This window comes from Podarcis vaucheri (assembly GCF_965113315.1).
Source record: "Podarcis vaucheri genome assembly, chromosome: 1".
Classification (NCBI taxonomy): Eukaryota; Metazoa; Chordata; class Lepidosauria; order Squamata; family Lacertidae; genus Podarcis; species Podarcis vaucheri.
The window spans coordinates 23,901,160-23,926,404 of record NC_138759.1 but is presented as its reverse complement, the minus strand read 5'-3'; the positions used below and the strand labels follow the sequence as shown (position 1 = coordinate 23,926,404).

General features: G+C 46.4%; 1 protein-coding gene across 3 annotated transcripts in view; it reads right to left on the bottom strand.

The window, feature by feature from the left end:
- The window catches only part of FBLN5 (fibulin 5), a 66,940-nt gene that overhangs the window by 32,950 nt on the left and 8,745 nt on the right, over nt 1–25,245 (bottom strand). For 2 of the 3 annotated variants that reach the window (XM_082233651.1, XM_082233650.1), the window contains exons 4-6: nt 20,920–20,970; nt 17,131–17,182; nt 12,046–12,294 (exon numbers count right to left, since the gene is read on the bottom strand). In XM_082233651.1, the coding sequence (XP_082089777.1) occupies nt 12,046–12,294; nt 17,131–17,182; nt 20,920–20,970 (352 nt within the window). The remainder of the gene's footprint in view (nt 1–12,045; nt 12,295–17,130; nt 17,183–20,919; nt 20,971–25,245) is intronic. The other variant, XM_082233652.1, reaches the window with a different exon arrangement.

Sequence of the window (25,245 nt, the reverse complement as noted above, 5' to 3'; positions counted from 1 at the left end):
GCTTGTCTGACAAATAAACCAAAGTCAATAAAACTTTTGTAATTAAAATATTGCTGCCTGGATTTTTTTCCATTCTGGTCTGTATTCTGAAGTCTCTAACATTTCTGGTGCTTGCGTGACTCGGATGGGGACCTTAAGTCCTCAAAAAGACCAGAAGGCAGCTCCCTTGTCCTTTTCTAGGCGGGACACAGGGGAAGGGCCAATAGGCCGCTTATCCTGGCGCCACCGAGGCTTTTCTTCGGAGGAGGGCGAAGCCAATTTGACCCTTCTGCTGGATCCTGGAAGAGAAGGCAATGGATTGAAGGACCGAGCTTGACAGGACAGGGCAGAGTCCAGCCGGCTGGTGAGTACATGACAAAGGGCCCTGGGGACAGAGGAAGACAGAGACCCCCTTGTAATTAAAAAGGGGAAGGGGCATCCTGATCACATGCCCAAGCGTGTTTGGTGGCAGTAAGGGAAGGATTGGCCCCTGATACCCACCCACGCTTAAGGATTTAAAGGAAGGCAAAAAGGAAAAAAAGGGGGGGAACCGGGAGGCTAGTTTGTGTGGTGCAGCGTCCAGTGAAAGAGGCACTTGGTGCGTGTGTATGTGTAACCCCAGGGTATTCCCCTGGGGTAGAACCAATAAGTATTGCGCTTCCCAGCAGCGCGAGTTTGACTGGGCGAGGAAAATTGGGAAGTTTATGTGTGTTTGTTTGGTGTTTGGGGACGCTGCACAAGGGCCATATTAAATATGGGAGGGAGTGGCTCAAAAGGTCTAATAACTCCCCTAAAGTACATGCTGAACAATTTCAAAAAAGGATTCAGCGGAAACTATGGCGTTGTGATGACGCCAGAACGCTTACACACTATGTGTGAACTGGACTGGACACAGCATTGAACTGGGAAAAAACATAGAGGCCCTAGCTGGGACAGGGCAACAAGGAGTATCTTTTGAGGCTGAGTAGTTACTTAGAGAAGAGTTTCAGACTCAGATTCAGATTTGGGAGCGATGGAGGGGATCGCTCCAGAGATCCCTTAGGTTATCCAAGTTAGTATACAGAACCAGAGTGCATACAAAGCTTTCAGATCTCTGGACCTCAATGAAGGCAAGAGTTCAGCCAGGCAGAGCTGGAGGGTTCTCTGCTGAGCTGTAAGTTTGATAGTAAGGCAAGCCTCCTAGTTTCTCCAAAGCCCATCACTGAACTGGGAAGCACATGAGCCTTGCAGACCTCCAACAGTTTTGATCCCTATAGTAAGTACAGCTTGACCAGGGAGGGCAAGCTAAATCCCAGAACTTAGCTAGGGAAGAGCTGGGTATCTATGTGACCAGCGGCAGTTTGGAACACATCAGGGAAACCACCAGTAGTGCCCTAGTTTCTCTGATGACCAGTGAGAGGTGGTCTATGGTTAGGGAATACGAAATGGTTTTAGACCTACAGCAGTTATAGCTGAGACAGGGAGGTCAATTTAATTGCTGTCCTTAACCAGGCACCAGCTGGATGGCTCAGTGCTCAGGTGTGTCTCAGAGAACACTGCAGCAGACCCCTGGTTTGAGACTCAGGCAGAGAAACCTCAAGAGAAGACCTGCATCTTTGTGGCCACCACAGTTGACAAGTTAGTTGCCACAGAAAAAGGATGAGGGAACAGATGAAAAAAAAAAAAACAAACACAAAAAACTGCATAAAACTAAAAGAGGAAGAAGAACTTTCTCCATTTAACTTGCATGAGTTTGTGAACATGGATGAAGTTCTAGAGGTTCACGTGATAATAGAGAAACCCCCCACCCCCCTGGCTGAAGAAATATAAGACTGATCAATTCAAAATTAAGGAGCACAGGCAGGAAAACGCCTCAAGAAGCCCATTTACCAGGGATCCGAGGCAAAAGTCCTGGCCCCACCCCCATATGATCCAAGTGCCGTGGTGGCCCCCTTGGGAGGACAGGGACAGCCCCATATCCCCAAAGCTCCACCGCCGCCCCGATATGTGGCCCCCAGGAGCCGAAGCAGGAAAGGGGGGCTGCCAGACACCCCAGAAGTAGACGAGGCAGAGCCTAGTGACCAGATCCTGAACAAAATATACCCCAACCTTAAAGAATTGAGGGAAAGGATGAACAAATACAGAAGTTTGACCACTATGTATCGAGAAGGTGCAGAAGCTTATTGCAATATTTGAGGCAAAGCATTGGGGGAGCACATAAAGCGGTCCAGGTCCACCGCAGAGGCAGGAGAAGCAGAAGTCCTGACCCCCCCTTCGTGTAGTTTGGGACAAGCCACTCCCTGCGCCTCCGTTCACCCTTCAATATGTCCCCTTCACCACCATCCCAGGCAGTTGTGGACTTGCGGTCCTCTATATTTGCAGCGCATGAGGCTACCTGGGCAGATTGTCAGCAATTGCTGAGCACTCTCTTTACCTCAGAGGAAAGGAGGAGAATTAATACACAGGCTTTAGAATTTCTTGGAACGCCTGATGGAGGCATACAGAATTTGGACCCCCTTTGACTTTGAACTCCCTGCACATGAGTTAATGGTAAATGCCTCCCTCATAGGACAATGTGCAAAGGACATTAGAACCAAAATCCAAAAACAGCCTGGGTTCCAGGGCATGTCCAGATTTCAGATCATGGCCATCGCCCAGAAGGTGTTTGAACAAAGAGGAGAGGCTGAGAAGAGGGAGAAAAAGCAGTGGAGGAAAGAAAAGGCAGCAGTGTTAGGCACAGTAATGGCTCACAGGCCAGAGACCCGAGGGGTCCGCCGTAGCCATTCAGAGACCCGCGGCCAAGGGGGAGGAAGATGCCTGTTCAGCAACAGTAAGGCCATAAGAATTACCCCTGTGAAAGGCTGCATGGAGCCAATTGGGAAGCCTGGTCAAAACGCATGTATTACTGGCTGGCAGAAAAGCAACTATGGGAAAGTACACAGGCTGAAACAGGCTTTGCCCAGCCCATTAAGAAGTTTACAGGAGCAGTGGAGGCTTGTGAAGGAGACGTGGCTGATGCTCTAGAGAAGCCCTGGGTTGCGTGGCAGGGATTGAAGACGGCATGTCAGGCTGCAGAAAGAGTACCAAGCCCAGAGGGGGCTGAGTACCAAGCCCAGAGGGGGCTGAGGCTGCTTTGGGAAGTTGTTTCTACGGTTCAACGCATCTGTGTGATGCACTGTGTGTTGGAGAAAGGCTGAAAAGGCAGTTGCAAGCTGTTCCTCAGGCAATGGAGCACCCAAAAGTGGGGGTGCAGGCCAGGCAAGCCATTCCAAGAGTTCTGAGAAGGCCAAAGTCTCCAAGAGTTATTTGTCCTCTGAGGTGAAGTCCAACAGCGAAAGGCATTGCCATGCAATTGGCAGCTGGATGCAAGGCTAACATCTATATTGATTCTAAATATGCCTTCTTAACCCTGCATGCGCATGGCGCCCTATGGAAAGAGCGGGGCTTGAGTGGAGCCCACGGGAAAGCTCTGAAATACGTTCCAGAAGTTGAGACGTTACTAGAAACTGTATGGGCCCCCAAAGAGATTGCTGTAATGCACTGCAAAGGCCATGATAGAGGTTGGGACATGGTCACCAGAGGCAACCGGAAAGCAGATAATGCAGCTTGTGAGGCAGCCCTGAAACCTCCACCAGTGGTCACCACCGCCCTCAACCCAGCTACCCTGTTGCCGGTAGGAGAAGGTGAGGAGCAGACGCACGATTGCATTGAGGTTATGGACACAAGACTGGACCAGGAGAAGTGGCCAGAGGAAATCGATTGGCAGACAGAGTGGCCAAGGAAGCAGCCCGGGAACCGGCCCCGCCTCAGTTATTGGAACAGTGGTCCCAGAAGGGATCTTGAGCACTGCTGACAAACCAGATACTATGTATCCACCCACATGAGGCCAGATGCCACAACCAAGCAGCTGGAGAAGTATGTCTATATAGCCAACCTTTATCAACTGGCGGCCCAGATTTCCAGGAAATGCCTGCTATGCCAAAAGAATAATCCCAGAACTCACTCCAGACGATGTGGAACCACGTTACACCCTTGATGAACAGCAGTGGACCAGCCAAGAAGGAGCAACGCTCCAGGAAGGACCAGACAGCCGTGTTTTTGTGCCCCAACATCTGGCCAGCACAATTGTAAAGAATTACCACGAGTCCACCCATTTGGGAGGCCCAGCTGCTAAAGCACACCTTGGGAGAATATTCTATCTCAACTAACTGCTGCTATAACTAACTGCTGCTATATCCCAAAACTGTGCCCTGTGCGCCAACCAAGAGACTGAGACTATCACCCTTTGAACTTCTATATGGCAGGCCAACCCCTTTCGTCCGAGACATCCCCGCCAGTTTGGGGCAGATGGGAGATCACATCACCCAAGAACAAGTGCAATCCCTGTGTTTGTTGTGTGTGTGTGTTTGCTTCCTTTCCAGGTATTCCCTCGAGCGTACACCTGCAGTCCCGCGGCAGTCTCGCTGAGCCGGTTCACCAGTTCCTCTGGGTGACAGCGTCTGGCGACCCCCTCATCCCCAACTGCAGTGAAAGTAGTCGAGGTGATCCCCTGGGTACATCACACGCATCTGAAGAAGGGTGTCTGGACTTGCAAGAGAAATCCTGCTGACCCTCTGAAGTTGATCATCACCTTGTGTCTGACGCTACCAGGGAAAAAGCGTTAGGCCACGGGCAACGAGATCCTGCGACTAATCATCACAAGGACAGTTACAAAGACTTTCTCTTTTCTCTCTTATTTTCTTTATTGACTTGCTAATGTCTTATTGCCCTGACCCTACCGAACCATACCAACCCTATTGGCCTGCTGACCTCTGCTATGACTGGTTTGTCTTGCCGGTGGTAGGAGACGGCATACTCGTAGGCTCTTGGGAACGAGGGTTCAATAGGGAGGCCGCAGTACAGCATCCCACTCTCCCACTGTGGCTCTTTATTCACTGCATTGCCCAGCGCACTTGGATGTGGCTCCTCCGGGGAGCTGCAGGATTGGTCGAAATCTATCGAGTTCTAGACCGCTCTTGTAGTTGTGGGAGAATAGCCTGCTGGTTGCAGGGTAGAGCACTGTACCAACCCCATTTGATAATCAGGTGCACATTAAAATTACTGAACAGGTGCCTGTAAGTTCTGCAGCCCCACCTGTGGTTGTCGTGGTGGCTCAAGCCTCCCAAAATCCCAGAATACTACCTGAACTACTGGGCCTGGTAACTCCACACCTAATACCCTTGAATGTGGCAGGGTATTCTTGTGGGTGCATGGTGATATATGAAGAGGGGGAAGCCCCTTTTGGGTATAATCTCTTGAGGAGACAACACGAGGGCCCAGTCCACCCACAAGGGATTCTAGGGAAATTGCTCCATATAGTGGGTGCCTCAGCAAAAAGGTGGAGAGTCACCCCTGAGGCCCAGCGAATAATTGAATACGAATATCAGTGGGCCCTTCAGCAGTAAAAGAACATTAGGAATGGCCCCCGAGTATTGGTGGGAGGAACTATGGAAATATTGGGGTTGGTGGGTAGGCGTGGTATGTACTGCCCTACTTCTCTGGATACTCCTGTATTTTTGCTGGCATTGGCCAAAGCGGGAAAGAGTTCCCTGGTCTCCCCTGCCAACTTTTCCCGTCTAATGACTGAGTGGGGCGTCCATAACCCCTACACGAGGTGTTTACAAGTGGCTGAAGTGGTAACCCATTCTGCCAATAAGTCACCCCAACAGATGCCACGAGTGGACTACCACTCCTCCCACTGCCACTTAACCGTTCCGCCATTGGTCAATGCAGCTACATGTACGCATGTCCTGGCTCTCTATGATGTGGTACCTATAGGTCCATCAAAATGAAAATGCAGAACCATAATCGGTCGGCATTTTCATGATGGAAAGGGGGGAAAATGAAGGAGTGAGGACCAGGGGTCCACCTGGGTCCACTTTGGAGAGCCAGGCTGGAGCCAAAATCTAAAAAAGACATTTCTCTCTCCCCTGCTTGCCCCTGCTTGCATAAACAATATTTTTGCAACACAGCGAGTTTGCAAGAGGATGCGGTCAGGGGATTTTGGAGCTGTTCTGAGAAACTGTTCGTTTGCCCAGGATGTCTAGCCCACCACAAGGTTCTAAGCCGAGCAACCTGTTAAAACCACAAAAGAGGAGGGGGTCAAGGAGCATTTACTGGAACCAGTAAAAGGGGTCAGAAAGATTTTAAACTCGCAGCGCCACCTAGTGTATAATGCAGTCTGGAACCGAAAGACCAACATCAATTATTTAATTGGTTGAGCTTCAATGAATATGCATAAAGGGGAATGTTTGAGGGCTGGGTCAAGGGTTGAACCATTGTTTTGCCTAAGGGGATAAAAACTGTTTGCCCCTGGTGTTCGGGGGCATTTTCTCTCATTTTGGCAGCTGAATGCACCCCTTTGCTTTGCTTGTCTGACAAATAAACCAAAGTCAATAAAACTTTTGTAATTAAAATATTGCTGCCTGGATTTTTTTCCATTCTGGTCTGTATTCTGAAGTCTCTAACAAGGGAACCGCCAGAAGGCCCTTGGAGCTGGACCTCAGTGTCTGGGCTGAACGATGGGGGTGGAGACGCTCCTTCAGGTATACTGGGCCGAGGCCATTTAGGGCTTTAAAGGTCAGCACCAACACTTTGAATCGCGCTTGGAAACAGACTGGGAGCCAATGCAGATCTCTCAGAACCGGTGTTATGTGGTCCTGGCGGCCACTCCCAGTCACCAGTCTAGCTGCCGCATTCTGGGTTAATTGCAGTTTCCGGGTCACCTTCATAGGTAGCCCCACGTAGAGCGCGTTGCAGTAGTCCAAGCTGTTCCATATGGAGGTTGAACATGCAACCTTGGGGTTATCAGCTATCCAAATGCATCTCCCTGGCAAGCAGAGGGGCTTCGTGGGCTCCCAGGGTATGTTGCTGCTTTTGGAAACTGATGCAGCTTTGAAACTAGACTGTTTCTCTGGGTGCACATACATGCATCTCTAGGCTCATGCTATGATTTTGCAAATAGAAAAGTATTACAAAAATACAGTCATCTCTGCTGACAAGGAAGCAAATCCCATAGAAGGCTACTGTCTGAAGAGGAAGAGGAGAGCATGGGATTTTCTCTTTGTTTTCCTTTTATCACTGTTCCTAGGTTTCCCCTTCTGTTACAAATGATTCCCCCCCCCCTTTCCTTACCCATTTCCATGTTTTCATATCTTTGCTTTTTCATGCAGCCACTCTGCATTAAACATTTTAGCAGGAAAGCTGCTGCTTCTTTTTTTGAAAAGTCTACGCATTGCGTTTCTTTCTAACAATTCTGAACGAGGATTACGAAAATCATTGTGAAGCAGGAAATGGCAGGGGTGGGGTGAAGGGAAATTGGAAGCGACTTTCAGCTTAGCTTATGAATGTGTAATGAAAGAACGTGAGGCTTTGCTTCAGTCACGGTGTGCCAAGGAGGGATACTGAACAAAAGGGTCATTATTATGGCTGAGCATTCTAAGAGCTTACAAGAAAAACAGTCAGAAATGGAATAAGTTAAAAGGGGTCACAGCCAGATCAAAAACGTTGGCCTAGATTTAGTGCTTTATGCTTTGCTTCAGGAATGCAATTTACTCCCACCTGGATCCAAGCAACTTCATAGCAGTTGTGTCTATGGTGGTATTCCCCCGTACACGTAGATATGTCTAGCTTCCTTGCTTGGGCTGCAATGCCCTAATCCATGTTGTTTAAGCATTTTTTTTTAATCCTTCACTCATGTTTCAAATATGTCAAACATGCAAATGGCAGAGCTCCTCTTGGTAACATGATTCATGTCAATTCAGCACTTGTATAAACCATGTGAGTTACTCCAAAGTATGGGGCATATGGGGTGTATGGGGAGAGGCACTATCTCTGCTGGGGGAAGCATCATGCTCCTTCTGGGGTTGTTCAGCCACCACTGGTCCCTACCATGCACTCAGCTCTCATTTGTTGCTCCTAGAAGCTGCCAGTATGTAACACTAGCCACACCCAGGCCAACAGCTTTGACTGGTCGGCTAAACCAGGTGAGGGTAGCCGATAGGTCATAAACCCTTGGTGAGTCTTGTCTACCTCCTGCATGTGAAGACAAGTTCTAGCAGATTGAGCGAACAAGACCAATAGTGGGTCCCATGATCAAGAAGGCAGTTTCTGCATGTGTTGTTGAAGGAAATGAAGGGCAGAATAGGGCTCAGGAACCTGAGGAGGTAGCCCATCTAGGAGTTGGGTCATTTCCACAGAATGGAAGATGGCAGGATCCCCAAGGATGTGCTCTATGGAGAGCTGGATTCAGGCACCAGGCCCATTGGCAGACCAACTCTAAGATGTCTGCAAACGAGACATGATGGCTGGCAACATCAACCCCGCTGTGTGGGAATCCCATGCAGATGACCATAGTGCCTGGAGACAGAGAGGTTGTGTATCCACAGCAGTGGCCGGAAGAGGAATAACCTCTGGAATGAGCTCAAAGAGAAGAAACGGCATGGTGCACCTGCATCAGCACAACTGGACGCCTTCATATGCCCTAGCTGCAGTAAAACATGTCTCTTCCATATTGGTCTCTACAGCCGCAACGGGTGCTGTAACTCTCCAATGGTTTGACTTCACTCCTTCATTGTCTCCCGAGATAGACAGATGCCAACAACTTCAAAATTGCTGCTGCTGCTAGATTAGATACACCATTTGCCTCCTCTAGCAAGGCAATAATTGAATTCTTAAATGCATATAGTGGTCTCTCTAAGCCAGTACTGGAACCGCAATGCAGGAATCACAGCTAAATTGTTGAAGACCCCCTTCAGTTCTTTCGCACTAAGAAACCAGAAGTTCAGTGTGTAGCAATCACACTAGAATCCTATAATCACAGGACAAGAAAGAAAGCTTTCCAGTCCACAACCCTAAGGCATGCCAGAAACGTCTGCCAAATGTAGGAATACTTAGAACAATCTTGATGGCTTCAGCAAATTGGGCAAATCATAATCTACAGTGGAAGAGACACACGCCCTTGGTCACTAGCCAATCTGATAAGTGAAAACCCCTTCTCAGTCTCAAATAAGCAATTTAGCTTGAGAACTAAATGTGAAGAAATGCCTACTCTACAAGCCTGCAGCCATGGCCATTTCAGATGACCCCAGAATAAATGGATTTCAAGATGCAGAGTTGGGAATAACCACTGCCTGGATCTCGGGGAGTCCTTGCTATGAATAGTGAACAGTACTGGGGCAGATGGACTGATGCTGAGACTCAGGATAAGGCAGTTTCATATGTCTGTGAGTGCAGAGGAGGGATAGAGGAGAAATTTGGTACAGTGTACAATTTAATGTGGACTTTTCTAATTCACAGTTGCCAATAGAATATGTGGACCAAAATGTGCATATCCTTCAGAATTCACACTTCCACAAATTTTGTAATGCAGTTTCTCCAATCACTGTGTACAAAAAACAAAAACAAAACAACACGCTGACAAACTTAAAATTTTCAAACCAATGTAGAAATGTTACAAACTGAATTTAAAATTTGCAAACCAATGTAGAAATGTTACAAATTGAACGTAAAATAAAAAAGAGAAACCGAGAGAAAGCCAAATTGACTGGTTTTGTCAACGCTTAGGTAAAGGTAAAGGGACCCCTGACCATTAGGTCCAGTCGTGGCCAAATCTGGGGTTGCGGCGCTCATCTCGCTTTACTGGCCGAGGGAGCTGGCGTACAGCTTCTGGGTCATGTGGCCAGCATGACTAAGCTGCTTCTGGTGAACCAGAGCAGCGCACGGAAACACCTTTTACCTTCCTGCCGGAGCGGTACCTATTTATCTACTTGCACTTTGACGTGCTTTCGAACTGCTAGGTTGGCAGGAGCAGGGAACAAGCAATGGGAGCTCACCCTATTGTGGGGATTCGAACTGCTGACCTTCTGATTGGCAAGTCCTAGGCTCTGTGGTTTAACCCACAGCGCCACCCGCGTCCCTTGTCAACCCCTAGTAAACGAAGAACCTTTACAATGCAGGAAGAAAGTAGGGTTCCCAGGTCCTATCCTGGAGACTTTGCTTGTCACTTTAAGAGCTCAGAGCCAATGAGGGATTATGTGTTGGGGGTAGTGAACTCTTGCCCTTCTGCTCCAACGGTCCTCTTGACCACCTTCATTTGCCACATTCAGTGGGATGTAAGCTGGAGAGAATGGTGAGTGAATGAACCATATGGCATAGCAGGGCAGGAAGTGGGCTACTGAATCCTTGCTCACTTTCTCAACCTCTTAAATAAATGGACAGTCTTCCCGCTTAGCCACATTCCTACACTGAATGCTCTAAATGCTTTTGTGGATATTCATTGTATGAAGGAGTGAATATAATGTACCACATAGTATGTCAATGTTGACATGCAATGTACTAGACACTAGCCCATAAAATGTTTTAATAAAAATGAGTTTTTGAAAGCCCTCCAAAGATATGGTATTAAATTTGATACCTGATATGAGCTGAAGGGGGCAGGGGGGAATCTCACCATCAATTAATATGAAATGATGGAACATAAATAGAACGGACAAGGTATAATGCCTGTTGTGTGTTTCATCTGACAATCTAGATTCGTCTTCACCAACCTGCTGCCCCACTCCAGATGTTTTGAAGAGCAACTGTCATCAGCCCCAACCAGCAGAGCTGATGGGAACTGTAAACCAAAACATTTGCAGGGCATCAGGTTGGCAAAGGCAGCAGACAAATATGTTTGGACCATTGTACATAGAGGATGATGATGGACTGAATTACTGAAAGTAGCTGGCATGAGACAAAAACAGAGTTTCCAAAAAAACAGCGCAGCCAGGCTTTTGCTCTCACTCTGTTCCCCTGGAATCCTATTAGTTTTACAACTTTTGATTCCACGTATACTAATGGGATGACCCCAGTGTGACGTCCTTATCCAAACAGACTGAACTTCACCAGGAATTACTTTTAACTTAAACCTTATGGGTTGATGCTTGGACAAAATAAGGAAGCATCCTGTTGGGAAAAGACCACCATACTGGTATATTATCATGACCTGTGCTGGCATTGCAAGTGGATGTAAAGATGATCAGAGCTGTATTTGTTGTTGTTCTAGTCCCTGGGAACAGCTGCTACTGCCAAGCACACAGCTGCTTAGCTATAACAAGAGGTGGTGCGTAACATGGATCATAACAGAAATGTTGTATATTCATCACCTAGACTTTTCAGGCTCTACTCGGCTATGAGTGATCGCCAAAGAAGAAGAAGAAGCACTACAAACCTACAAACCTAATATTTGGGGTAGGGTTTTTTAATATAAAAAATAGCTTCACCATGATCAATTTGACTGTAAAAGGCATGAGCGCTGGCAAAATAAAGGAAGCCTCCATTAGGTTATACACTGAAGAAGGATGGTCTTCTCATTATCTGCCACTCTGAATATCTGAGGATTTGGGCCTCTTAAAAAACAAAACAGACTAGCATGGACTTTTACATCAGTATATTCTTAGCTCACGCTTTTAGGAGCTACCCTAGTCTCTCGATTGTAAATCCTTATAATTGATTTACCTTTTATGGTAAAGGGTGGGTAAGAAATCTAATAAATAATAACGACGATTGATAAATAAATAAATAAATAAATAGACATGATAGAAAATCTGAGATAAAAAGATAGAAAGATGAACTAGCATAAATACATTTGGTAGGTATATAAACACAGAGACAGATAAATGATAATTAATTAAAAGCTCTCTCCTTATTCCATTTGGATTTTTATTTTTTTTGCTTTTGAAGTAGATGTATATATTTTTTAATAATTGCCATTAGATTTCATAAAAGTATTTTTCTATAAGCGGTGTATTTATGTCAGTTTTTAACAGTTAATTTTTTGATCTCTATATTTTTTTATTAACATATCTTCAATTTGTCAGGGTTTAATCCCTTTTTTGCCCTGCTAGATAGATAGATAGATAAAATGTGAATAAACTGGGATAAAACTGGTGCAATAATAAAAACAGCAGGACAAATATTTCAGATCATAATAATAACACAGCCATTCATTAAAATAAATAAAAATAAATAAATATTATGCAGGGATCTATAAGACATTTTGCTACTTACCCACACACTGGTTGCCTTCGCTCATTTGGTAACCAAACCGGCAAATGACTGGAGATCGTGCAGCAGTTGGATAATTGGGAGCAGGAGCTGGGGCTGGAGGTGGTGGAGGATATGCGTTAGGGTAAGGATTCAGATATGGCGATCGATAAACGGGATTTGTTCGTGGTATGCATAGATAGCCACCATTCTGGTTAACGCACACCATATCTCCTCTACAGGCCTCGACAATAGTCCGACATTCATCAACATCTGAAAGGATGCAGAAGGGAAAAAACAATGTAGCTCTCTGCCAGTTAAAGGTTTATTTAGCAAATCAATCATTTGCTATTTAGATCAGTCAACAATTAATGTTTGTACATTTAATCAATTCATCATTCATCATTTATATGCATTGCGTCGACAGGCGGAGCCCCCCAAACCCTGGGCGGCCCCCGTGTGGAATAATGACTCAAGACAACGTGCTATGGGATTAAAATTGGCCACGACTTTATTATGTTTCAGATGTGGGTAGACCTTGGCTCAGGCATTGGATGTTTATCCCTCCCATTCCCCCGCCGGGGATCTGGGGAACATCAGGGTTATCCAGTGTGTGGAGGGGATGGGCTGGCTCTGGAGAACATATGTTCAAGCAGAGAGAGCCCGCCCCTGTTATGCCGCCGTCACAGGGGAGTGCAATGACAACCTCTAGGCGTTAAGGCCAAAGCGTCCCTCAAAACAACCCCTTTAGCAGGGAACCCTGGTATCGCCGCCGTAGAGAGAAGGGGGGCGTGGGTCACTGCTACACGCCCACCCCCATTTAGGGAAGATAGACTAAAAGATCCTGCCCAAGGCCTGATACCGCCAAAGTTGTGATGTTTTGCTATGGGAAAGGCAAACCTGCCAATGCAGGAGATTTCCTTTCCGGCCCTTCAGCAGTGACCTTGATGTAGCAGCGCCCGTGTACCTGTGGAGAAAAGGTTAACCTGCCAAAGAAGTCTTAACTGAGGGTGGGAGAAGCTCTGGAGCCAACTGACGATTCCCAGGTAAGATCCTCCCCCTATTGTGTGGGCAGGGTGGTCCCTCCCCCTACCTGGCCTGATCACCTTGGCAACGCCTCCCCAGGCGGGATTGGGCAACGGGCTGAGGTAGGCGGAGACCTCCAGGTATCCCACCTGGGGAAGGCAAAGCCAAGCCTGTGCTAATGGTGCAGGGGGATGGGCACGACCACTCAAAGGGCAACCCCATTTAATGTGGGGAGTGGTCATTTATAAACATTTCAATATAAGTGCCTTTTTTGATACAGAAGTGCAGGAAAACTCAATAATAGTATTATTATTTTTAAATTAAGCCACTGCTAACTTTGGGGGGGGGGGGAGCAGAAAGGCATTTTTAATACAGGAGAGAAATATGCTGCTGCTACACACTAGCAGAACATCAGCCACATCCACTGTGTGCTCAGCCCAGGAGTAACCCTAGAAACCTCCAGGACTATGTTGGTGACAACACCCACATGCCACCCACACAGAGGGAGCCAATGGTTTTGTGAGAGTGACATCACACGCACCCAGCACCTTCATATACACACCACAGGCAATATTATACCATAGTGCCTCCCATCTCATCAGCTGCAGAGGCAGAGCTTGCAACAGCCCCACCACGGCCAGTCCTCAGGCATTCCTCTAGAACTCCATTAGGCTCCACAAAAAGGTAGAAGGAACCTTCACTTCGCTGCCAATACATGGGGCTCTGCACAGTCCTCCTGTGTTCAAAGGTTCAAGACCAACCATGAGTGGGAAGAACCTTTTGCGTGGACAGGCGGAGTCCCCCCCAACTCCAGGCAACTCCCGAGAGCAATAATGACTCAAGACAACGTGCTATGGGATTCAAATTGGCTGCAACTTTATTAAGTTTCAGATGTAGGGAGACCTTGGCTCAGGCATTGGGCATTTATCCTTCCCAGTCCCCAGCTGGGGATCTGGGAGACATCAGGGTTATCCAGAATGTGTGGGGATTGGGCTGGCTCTGGAGAACATATGTTCAAGCAGAGAGCCTGCCCAAAATTTCGCCTCCATTGCAGGGGAGAGCAATGACAACCTCTTGGCGTATGGCCAATGCCTCCCCTCAAGACCCCTTTAAAGGGGAACCCTGGGATCACCACCACAAGGGTGGTTCACCGCTTCACGCCCCCTCCCCCCATTTAGGAAGATAAAGGATTCCGCCCAAGGCCTGAAAGTTGTGACGTTTTGCTACGGGGAAGGCAAAACCTGCCAATGCAGGAAAATTCCTTTCCGGCCCTTCAACAGCGACCCGGACATAGCAGTGCCTGCGTACCTGTGGAGAAGAGGTTAACCTGCAAAAGAAGACTTTACTGAGGGAGGGGAGGGTGGGAGAAACTCTGGAGCTGACTGACGCTTCGCAGGTAAGATTCACCTTCTGTTGTGTTGGCAGGGCGGTCCCTCCCCCTACCTGGCCAATCCCCTGGCAACGCCTCCCCAGGCGGAATTGGGCGACTGGCTGAGGTAGGCAGAGACCTCCAGGTATCCAGCCTGGGGAGGGCGAAGCCAGCCCAAACTAACAGAAGTCGCACTGGGATCCAGGGGGCTGCATGCGACCACGCAAAAGGAGCCCCCATTTGATGTGGAGAGTGGTCATTGTTAAGCAGCCATTGGGCAGGGCAGGTCACAAGAAGGGCAGCCACCACACCATACTGACAGCAACAGCAACAGCATCCATTGGCTAACTGCATTAGGTATGGAGCTGGCAAGCAGGAGATGGGAGTTCAAGCTGCACCAGGGGGAAGAGGATATGTGTCCTCACAAGCTATCAGAATGTCATTCCCCCTCACTGCCCAAAAACGTCTCATGTTCTCATGCATGAGCCCACACTAAAAACACCACAGATGTCAGGGACTGATTGGCTGCAGAGGAATGGTGGGAGGAACCAGGTGGGAAGATGGCTCAGAGCCCAGGAAGTGCTAGTGGTCAGAGGGAGAAGACTGGGAAGAGAAGGTGTCAGAAGCTGAGGAGGTAACATGGTTTGGTGAGCTCGGAGTCTGTGGCAAAGAGAAGCCCAAAATCAGAGGCAGAAGCTGAAGCAGTAGAGTGGAACGACAGAGGCCAAGAGCAGAAATGAGTCAGGCTAGTGAAGAGTCATGTGTGGCTCCCCCTCCTGCTGCAACAGGTTCCTCTCCTCCCTGGTCTCCCAGAACCAGGAGAGGCATGAACAGGGCAGAGGAGATGTTATCTTCATGCAAGCACAGTCTCAAATTGCTTGGGGGAAACCCTGGAGAGGACAGGACTTAGGCAGCTGTGGGGAGGATGTGGGAACCTTCAGTCTCAGCAACTGCTTCATGGGGGTAAGACCTACCAGAGACGAGTCGCTATGCGTTCATTAGACCTGACACTCTTTTTCAGACTGTGATTTTGCTAATAAAGAGTTAACTCCAACTTGTGATTTACTGCTGGCTCACGGCTAACAACAGAGCACTTCCACAGCAGTGGAGAATAGAACATTATGGGGAAAGCTGCCCAGAAGAGGGGGCTGCAGAGGGTAATGGGTAAATGCCTCCCCATATGTTCTCAAATGGGAGCCTCTACTGGATCTCAGTCCTGGAAGGGTCCCTTCTCTTCACTAAAGGGCACTCTGGAGACAATTCAACATACATACATACATACATACATACATACATACATTTCATTAACTAAAACAATAGAAGGCTCATTGATATTACCTTGGTCTTGCCATGTCATGCAGATTGATAATAGTTTGTGCACAAGGTGAAGCAGTAATGCAATTTCCCAGATCCCCATTTTTAACATCCCGTCACACAGCTGCTAAGAACCATCTAATGGTGCAATAAAATGTAGACTCGCATTGGCAAGATCAACACAGGCCAACAGGGAGGTCTGGCATAAACTAGACTACTCAAAAAGCCTCATCTAACCCACATCATTTTATCTTATCCTACTCTTACGTTTCTAGTGAAAATGTAAAAGATCCCATTCTTATTGCCTTCTCTACTTCTCATTGCCAATTGCAAACTCCTGTAGCCTTTTTCCACTAACACATTTGTAAAAGAATATTGGGATACAAATTTCAGGCTTGTGGTTCCCCACCACCACCCCCGACACTGATGGTTTGATTTGGCAGCTGTGAAACTTGGCTCTGAATCTGGAACTGCAAGCTTCTTTTACACTCTTGCTTGCATAAACATGGTTACAGGATATTAAACTCTGAGGATTTGTTTCAGATCTCCTCTTAGCTCTCACCATTTGAAAGTTATTTCATGTGTCGTAATGAATTGACTTCAGACAGATACAAACTGATTAATAAGATTAGACTGCAGACACCATTTTGGAGACCCTCTTCCTGTTTTGTCTCCTCTGCCAGAGAGCTAACAAATGAATGAATTTTGGGGAGGGTTCAGTGGGAGAGCATCTATTTTGCATGCAAAAGGTCCCTAGTCCAATCTCCGCCATCTCTAGCTAGAGTTGGGAAGGCTCCCTGTCTGAAAACCGCTGCCAATCAGTGTGGACAATATGGACCAGTGATTTGACTAAGTATATAACAGTTTCCTATGTTCCTAACTAAAGCTTTGGTGGTCATACTAAACACCAACAAATGAATACATGGATTCAACTGGCAAGTATGGATTTGAACCTAGATTATACGTTCAAAATCCAGCAGCTTGGCTATTGTCACCACGTATTAATGACATCATCCCTAACTATAGCCATTTAGAATCATAAAGTTTGTAGTGACTCTGAGGATCATTTAGTTTAACCCCCTGATAATGCAGGAAATCTGATGTTAAAGTATCCCTGATAGGTGGCTTTCCAGCCTCTGCTTAAACGCCTCTAACAAAGGAAAACAGGTCATGCCACCAATAAGTTATTCCTAACATTTAGTTGAAATCCCTTTGTAATTTAACCCATTGGTTTGGGTCCTACCCTCTGGAGGAACAGAAAGTAGCAGATGCAGTTAACACCCTGAAGCAGACATACTGAAGGACAGAACCATAACCAATATGCTACGATCAGACAAAGGCACTGTACATAATGAGTAGTTGAGTCCTAGTTCAAAGGAATTGATGCAATAAAATCCTACCTAAGCACTGGCCCGAGGTACGGTCCATCTCAAACCCATTTGAGCATTGTTGCTAAAAAGAGAAAAGAAAAGGACACTCAGTCAATGGAAACCTGGATAAACACAGATCAGAATGAATTAGGATTCTCCCTTCCACACTTCGGTGCTGAGTTGCGAAATTTGCAGCAGACACACAAATTCAGGTACCACTATAAGATACCGTAGGTGAATGAAAGAACCCACAAGTGCCATGATTAAACTCCTAGTTGGCTGTGATCCTAAACCCAAAGCATTCTACCACTAGAGAATGTGCACAATAGAGATAATATCACAGTTCCATTCTTTTGGGTCAGGGCTAGATTTACTCTTGTCATTAAATGTGCAATTATTAAACTAAGGGCTCATCCACACTGCCATGTGGCCTGCTGCTTTCACCCAAGAAAACCCACAGCTGAACAGTGAATTGAACCAAATGGCAGGTTTTGCGTGGGTTGCCATTTGTCCCCATTCAGTGGTAAAGTGTGTGTTTTCTCCAGGAAAGCTGCGGGACAAAATTTTTAAAAAAATAAATAATAAATAAATGCACAGGACAAGTGAAGTGTGGAAGAGCTCTAAATGTAAAACTACTGCAAAATTATCACACCATATCCTTAAAGGATACTCAAAGCATACCCACCCATAATCCTCAGAGCTGTAGTTTACTCCTCACAGAACTACAATTCCCAGCACCCATAACAAACAACAGTTGAAGTTTCTTGTACGGGGGGGGGGGGAGGGCAGTGCTTTAAAGGTATAGTACGTACACAGTCGTATTTTATACCTATGTCCCCCACCTCACCCCATTGCACAAGCTGGATTTTGAAGTTTTCAATATTCTGATGAAGGAAAAAAACACAACAAATTTAAATACGTTTTTTAAGGTTTCTTTTTTTAAAAAAAGAAGAAGCTAAAAATGAGTTTGGTAAAAACTACTGTAGTTCAAAAGACCAGGTGGCTCAACTAAATCATTGGCTTTAGTTTCTCCAAATTCCATCATGCATCTTCTGGCAGACCATTAGAGGATCTTGCTGGGTGAACACGAGGTCTTCAGGAAACTACTCTCTTTCCCATCACTTTCCCACATTGTTCCAGTGTTTGCCGCTAGCAGCGTTCAACTCTCTATAAATACAGCAATCTGCCATTTAGGATGCAAGCTTGTTTAAAGCACATGAAACTTAATAATTCCATTGTCTGGAAGCATAAATGCATTTGTTTCGTGGAAGGGACTTGCAAGGATACATAGCCAATCTATTAAAAAAAATAAAAATTGCAGCGTTTTTATTTACTGTACATCTCTCTTTTGTTGACTACAGTGGTACCTCAGGTTACATACGCTTCAGGTCACATATGCTTTAGGTTACAGACTCCACTAACCCAGAAATAGTGCTTCAGGTTAAAAACTTTGCTTCAGGATGAGAACAGAAATTGTGCTCTGGCGGCGTGGCAGCAGCAAGAAGCCCCATTAGCTAAAGTGGTGCTTCAGGTTAAGAACAGTTTCAGGTTAAGAACAGACCTCCGGAACGAATTAAGTACTTAACCCGAGGTACCACTGTATAGCCAGGGGAGCCATTTAGAAAGGATGGGAGAAGTCGCCCACCTTTCCCTTTTTTTCAGACGTAATGTAATGTAAATATTCTTTGGTAATGTTTGTATCTTTAGTAATGGAGCAGGATAAAACAAAGCAAAAATGATGCACTTAACCCAACCTAGGTGGTGGTGCTTTTCTTGCAATTTAAGCATGACTGTTGTCTAGAAACAGGCCTTTGAACTTTACTGTGCATCTTTCCCCTTCATTTTTAAATATCCCAAATGCCTGAAGAAGCATCCCCCCCCCAAACTATAACATTGAACTCTCAACTTATCCCTCGGCTTTATGGCAAGGTACAGAAGTTATATGAGATACCTGTCATCTATATCTATGGATATAAACCTTATAGAAGACACTCAGGGAATGTGAGTGGGGTCAGGAGAAATAGGTGCATTTTATTCTTATTCTTAAAGTGAGCCTTGCTTCCTCCTGGCCTCACAACGGAAGATAAACCCTCAGGTTTCCTCTTCCCTACGGGCTTCAGGTGGGCTGCTTGCCTTTCTTAGTTAACAAAACACTGCACAAACATTCATGCATTCATCAGTTCACTAGTGTGCTTGTACTATTAGTGCTCCCCACTAGTAAAACCAATTGTTTTTAATTGCAGGATTGCTCTGAGAAATAGAGAGGGGGGTTATTGATGGGGGCCATATATCAGCATCAGCTTCTACTTCAGACTTGCAAGGGTTTTTAGAGCTTAACCTTGGGGGGGGGGGCTAAGCTTGATGATGGAATACTTTGAGGTTGTTTCATAGAATTGTAGAGCTGGAAGGGAAGCCAGGGGGTCATTTAGTCCAACCCCCTGAAATGCAGGAAACTCAGCTAAAGCATCCATGGCAGATGGCCATCCAACCTCTGCTTAAAAACCTCCACGGAAGGAGAGTTTCCAGAGTGGACTCGCTGCTCTAAACTTGTTGGGTGTGTCTTCACCCTTAAGGGAAAGAGCAAAGGGAACGTCAGCAGATACACATGTTATGAGCCCCTTATTTACATCCTGGAGAGGCTGGGCCACTTGGGATGAGCAGGGGGAGGAGTTCAAAATGGTGCCTGACAATGACTCTGGGGAGGGAACCCGGTTAGGACAAACTGTGGCCTGGTCCCTGACTCCCATCTGTGCATTGTGGGGAGGAGTCTACAGGTGAGAAGTCTCAGCAGGTTGCCACCTAGCTCCTAAGTACCAGCCTCAACTACAGTGGCACCTCGCAAGACGAATGCCTCGCAAGACGAAAAACACGCAAGACGAAAGAGTTTTCCGTTTTTTGAGTCGTTCCGCAAGACGAATTTCCCTATGGGCTTGCGAGTTCTTGCGAGTTTGTTTCCTTTTTCTTTAAGCCGCTAAGCCGTTAATAGCTGCTAAGCCGCTAAGCCACTAATAGCCGCTAAGCCGCTAATAGCCGCTAAGCCGCTAATAGCCGTGCTTCGCAAGACGAAGAGACTCACAGAATGGATTAATTTCGTCTTGCGAAGCACCACTGTACTCTGCCACCAGCACTGCCCCTGGTGCTGCCAGAACTTCAGCCTGCATCAGCCTCTACTGATATGCCCCTGCCCACTGATTCTTAGGTGGCCCTGCTGCCTCCTCTGTCACCTAGGGCACAGAGATGCTAGCACTGGCACAGACAGACAACTCAGGTACAGTTCCTCAGGCGTTTGCTTGCTCAGTCCAGAGCTGCATCCCGCTTGCTATGCTAAAGCCATGCATGCCCTGCTCCTTTAAAACAGTGGTCCTTGCTTCCAGAACATACTGGTCTGAGTAATGAAATCTATAGTAGGATCCGAGTCCAAGTCCCACATCCAGGACGGTTTGATCCAACCCACACCTTCTCAAGGTGCCAGAATGGACGAAGGTGCTGGGGGGCAGGAGCAGCTGCGATCATCGGTGTCTACTGAGCCCTCCAAGCCTTTGCCCAGGAGATTGCCACCCTGAGAGGACAGCTTGTGTAAGCAGCTCAGCCAGCTGCCCCACCAGTCAAGACTCTTCAGCCTGCCTTCCAAGTTCCAAGGAAACTGGGATCAGTTCATAGCATGATCCATTCATGTGTGTGAGGGCAGCCGAGCAGAAGATTCCCACCAAATACTCAGCTGACAGAGGTGTGTTCTGCAAAAAAGAGCAGTATCAGCTCCCGTCTCACTGTCCCTATTATGGTACCATTGAAGCACTGGGAGAATTCATTGATACCAACCTCAAGTGAGGATCCATCCTGTCTTCCATGTCTCCTGCTGGAGCCCCGATCCTGTTCGAAGAAGAAATCAGGAGTAACAACTGCTGTGCGCTAAACAGGATTACCATCCCTAATCACTACCTCTGTTCACTGATCAAAGGCCATGCACCATCAATATCTTCACTAAGCTGGATCATAGAGTGGGCTACAAACTAGTAAGAATCCAAGAAGGGGGTGAATGGAAGACTGCTTTACAAACCCAATATGGACATTATGAATACACTGTCATCCCATCCGGCTTCTGCAATGCCCCTGCTATCTTCTAACACCTCATGAGCGACATATTCAGATACTTTCTTGACAGGTTCGTGGTGGTTTAACCAGACAAAATCCTTATCTGCTTGGAGTCACCCCAGCTCCAGTGGTTAACAACAGGAAAATCTCCATGTTAAGCTGGAAAAGTGCAAGTTTGACCCCTCCAGCATCAACTTCCTTGGATACCTGTATCTCCCACCAAGAGGTAGAGATGGACCCATACCAAACACATGGCATGCTAACCTGGCAGTCCCCCAAAGCCAAACAAAAACTTGCAAAGCTTCCTTGACTTTGCTAATGATTACTGGAGGTTTGAAAACCACCACCGCACTCACAGTCTTAAGGGAAAGAAGTCATTTCAGTGGACAGCAGACACACAAAAAGCCTTTGAACACCTAAAGGAACCTTTTGTTTCTGAACTGATCATATACCACTCAGATCTGTCCCATACCTTTGCTGTGGAACCTGATGCCTCTGATGTGGCTACCAGGGTGATTCTGCTGCAGGCTGAAGAGATGGGAGGAAGAGCTTGTCCCTACATGTACTACTCCCCAAAATTAACCCTGCCCAAACAGAACCACACCATCTGCTGCAATAACAGCAAAGACACTTTCAAGGTGTGGCAACACACTATAGAGATCCAGATGGACCACCACATCTTAGGGATTGCCTGGCCACTAAATCAACGACAGTTCCACAGGTCACAGTTTTTCACCTGGTTCTATTTCAAGATCACCAACATACTCAGCACTTAAAATTGATGAGAGGATGCCTTCTCCTGCAAGCCGGAATACAACAGCACCAGAGCAGAGTGGGAGCCTGAACTGAACCTTTCATCCAGAGCAATTGATAGTAGACAGCTCCTGCCAACCTAGCAGTTTGAAAGCATGACAAAAATTGCAAGTAGATAAATAGGTACCGCTCTGGCAGGAAGGTAAATGGCGTTTCCGTGCGCTGCTCTGGTTTTGCCAGAAGTGGCTTAGTCATGCTGGCTACATGACCCAGAAAAACTGTCTGCGGACAAACATAGGCTCCCTCGGCCAGTAAAGTGAGATGAGCGCCTCAACCCCAGAGTCATTCGCGACTGGACTTAACTGTCAGGGGTCCTTTACCTTTTTAAAGGAGCAACAAAGGTTCCTTTGTTGAGGAACAACAACAGCTTCAGACAACATAAAATCCTGCACCCAGTCACTCGTGAATTCTGGTGGCCAAAAATAAACCACCATGTATAAAAATATGTGCAATAATGTACAAAATTGTGTGACACTTGCTAGTGGGCTGGCCTGCCTCCTGTAACTACCCTCTACACCCATGGGAAATGGTTTCTATGGACTTCATCACTGAACTCAGCACCACATTACAATTTTAGTGGTGGCCAACACTTTTAGCAAGATGGCTCATTTTGCTCCCTCGCACTGGACTCCCAAATTTGTATACAACTGCATCTAGAACTCCACTCAATAGACTCCATTCCTCACCAGCTATGGATTCCACCCATGCACCTTTCACTCATACTTTATTGGCTGCTTCAGCTACTGACTTTGTCCAAGAACTGCAAGCCATACAATAACTGCTACAAGAACTGGAAGGAGCCATGGCCACTTACATGAAAGCTGCTGATGTGCACTAACCACCTGGAAAAGACCACCTGAGCATGAAGCCGCAAGCTAGAAGGCCTCAGATTTGGGTCCTGTGTCGCTGAAGCACAGTGTGATCCATGAATGCGTGTGAGAATTTACTGACAATGCAATGAAGGTTGTGTTCATCAACACCCTGCTTGATGAGGATAACAAGGGGTGTGTTAAGTGTTGGCCCAGCTTCTTGGCTTGCCTAGCTATGCCATGCACATGTGGTTTTTTGTGGGGGGGTTTGAGGGACTATCAAGAGGACAGTGCTCTGTTGCTGCCCTAGGGACCTTTAGGAGATGGGCAGCATATAAATTTAATAATACTGGAAGACATCATATATACGTTTACGAGCACAATTCAAAGTGTTGGTGTTGACCTTTAAAGCCCTAAACGGCCTCGGCCCAGTATACCTGAAGGAGCGTCTCCACCCCCATTATTCTGCCTAGACACTGAGGTCCAGCACCGAGGGCCCTCTGGCAGTTCCCTCACTGCAAGAAGCCAAGTTACAGGGAACCAGGCAGAGGGCCTTCTGGGTAGTGGCACCCGCCCTGTGGAACGCCCTCCCACCAGATGTCAAAGAGATAAACAACTACCTGACATTCAGAAGACATCTTAAGGCAGCCCTGTTGAGGGAAGTTTTTAATGTGTGACATTTTAATGTATTTTTAATCTTTGTTGGAAGCCACCCAGAGTGGGTGGGGTACAAATAAATTATTATTATTATTATTATCCAAGGCTGATAATGTACCGTACATTTAAAGCACACGGTTTCCCCCAAATAATCCTAGGAACTCTAGTTTACCCCTCACAGAGCTACATTTCCCAGCACCCTTAAGAAACTACAGTTCCCAGAATTCATTGTGAGAATGTCATATGCAAGATTAAAAACCATAAAATGGGCCACAGGCGCTTTGAAATTGCCTATCAGCAGTTTCTATCAGGACAGAAATGTGAGCAGGCGATGTAGGTCACAGTCTTCCCCCCACCATGGTCACAGAATCACAGAGCTGTAGAGATGGAAGGGACTATGTGGGTCATCTAGTCCAGCCCTCTGCAATGCAGGCATCTTTCACCCAATGTGGGGCTCGAACCCACGACCCTGGGATTCTGAGTCTCAAGCTTTACCAACTGAGCTGCAGACATATGCACATCAGATGCATTTCTAATTAAACTGCAGCAATTATTTCTAAATTGTCGTCTTATACATATAAAGTAGTATGTGGAATGTTTATGAAACCATGTGTCCTATTTTATCCTATTTTTTTTGCTATGTGTAAATGTCCACCATAGGTAGGTGAAGCTGAAGGAAAAACAGGTCCTTCAAAGCAACTAGTGAGCAAATTATTTAAATTGAAAGGCAACAGCTATAATTTATTTAACAGGAAGGGAGAAAGAGGTGAGGGATGAAGAGGAACAGCTCAGGCAAGTATATGATTTTTAAAACGTTTCTAAGCAACGGAATAAAAGCAAAGTCCAGCTTTCAAGTCGGCCAGGTGAGCATTCAGAATCTCATAAACTTATTGCTGGCTTTAGGGCCAGGCCTCAGATTCTGTCACACACCTTGGCCTTGGAGCTTCTATGTGATGGCAAAAGGCATAGACTGTTGCTACTGTTTCTGCCAATATGGATCCTTTATTCCCTTTCTGTAATCTCCTCAGTCTCTCTGTCCTGTTTACAGTTCTCCTCAGAATCTCCATCTCTACCCCCATCTCCTCAGTTTCATATTGCAGTTCCTCAGAGCCAAAAAGAGAGAGACTGTGCTCCTAGCATCCCAGAGACAGCTATGCTACCAGGGTTCTTCTTCTATTATTATTATTATTATTATTATTATTATTATTATTATTATTATTATCATCATCATCATCCTGCACTTCCTCTGAGAGGAGCCCAGGGCAGCAAACAACAAAGCGGCAAAACAATACCATTGAAGATAAAGGGCTGTAGCAAGAGAAAGCCCCCTCGCTATTATCCCCCCTGTGCCTCCCCAAACTATTCTGGGGGCCAACCTCCAACGCTGCCAAAGTATTTGGGGTTGGGGGCACATAGGCAGATGAGAGGGAAGGGGACTTCTGTCATACAAGTGGACCTCCTTGTGCTAACAGGCCAATGTCACTGACTGGAGACAAACCATCACACATAAAAAGATTTTAAAATATTATTAGCAGCTAAAAAGAAAATTAAGACCATCTTAAAAATAAATAAATTGTTTGTCATTCTCATCAAATGGTAGGCCTCTGGGCCTGGACCTCCTTTCATTTTTAAAAGAAACAACAAACTCTCTACTGTCTGGGTTTCACTGCACACCTTAGAATTCTGGCCTAAAGTGTGTTTTCCTATATATTTTAAAGCTAAAATAAACAATGGCCATTTGCTTCTGCCTTCTGTATTCTAGGGACAATAGTTT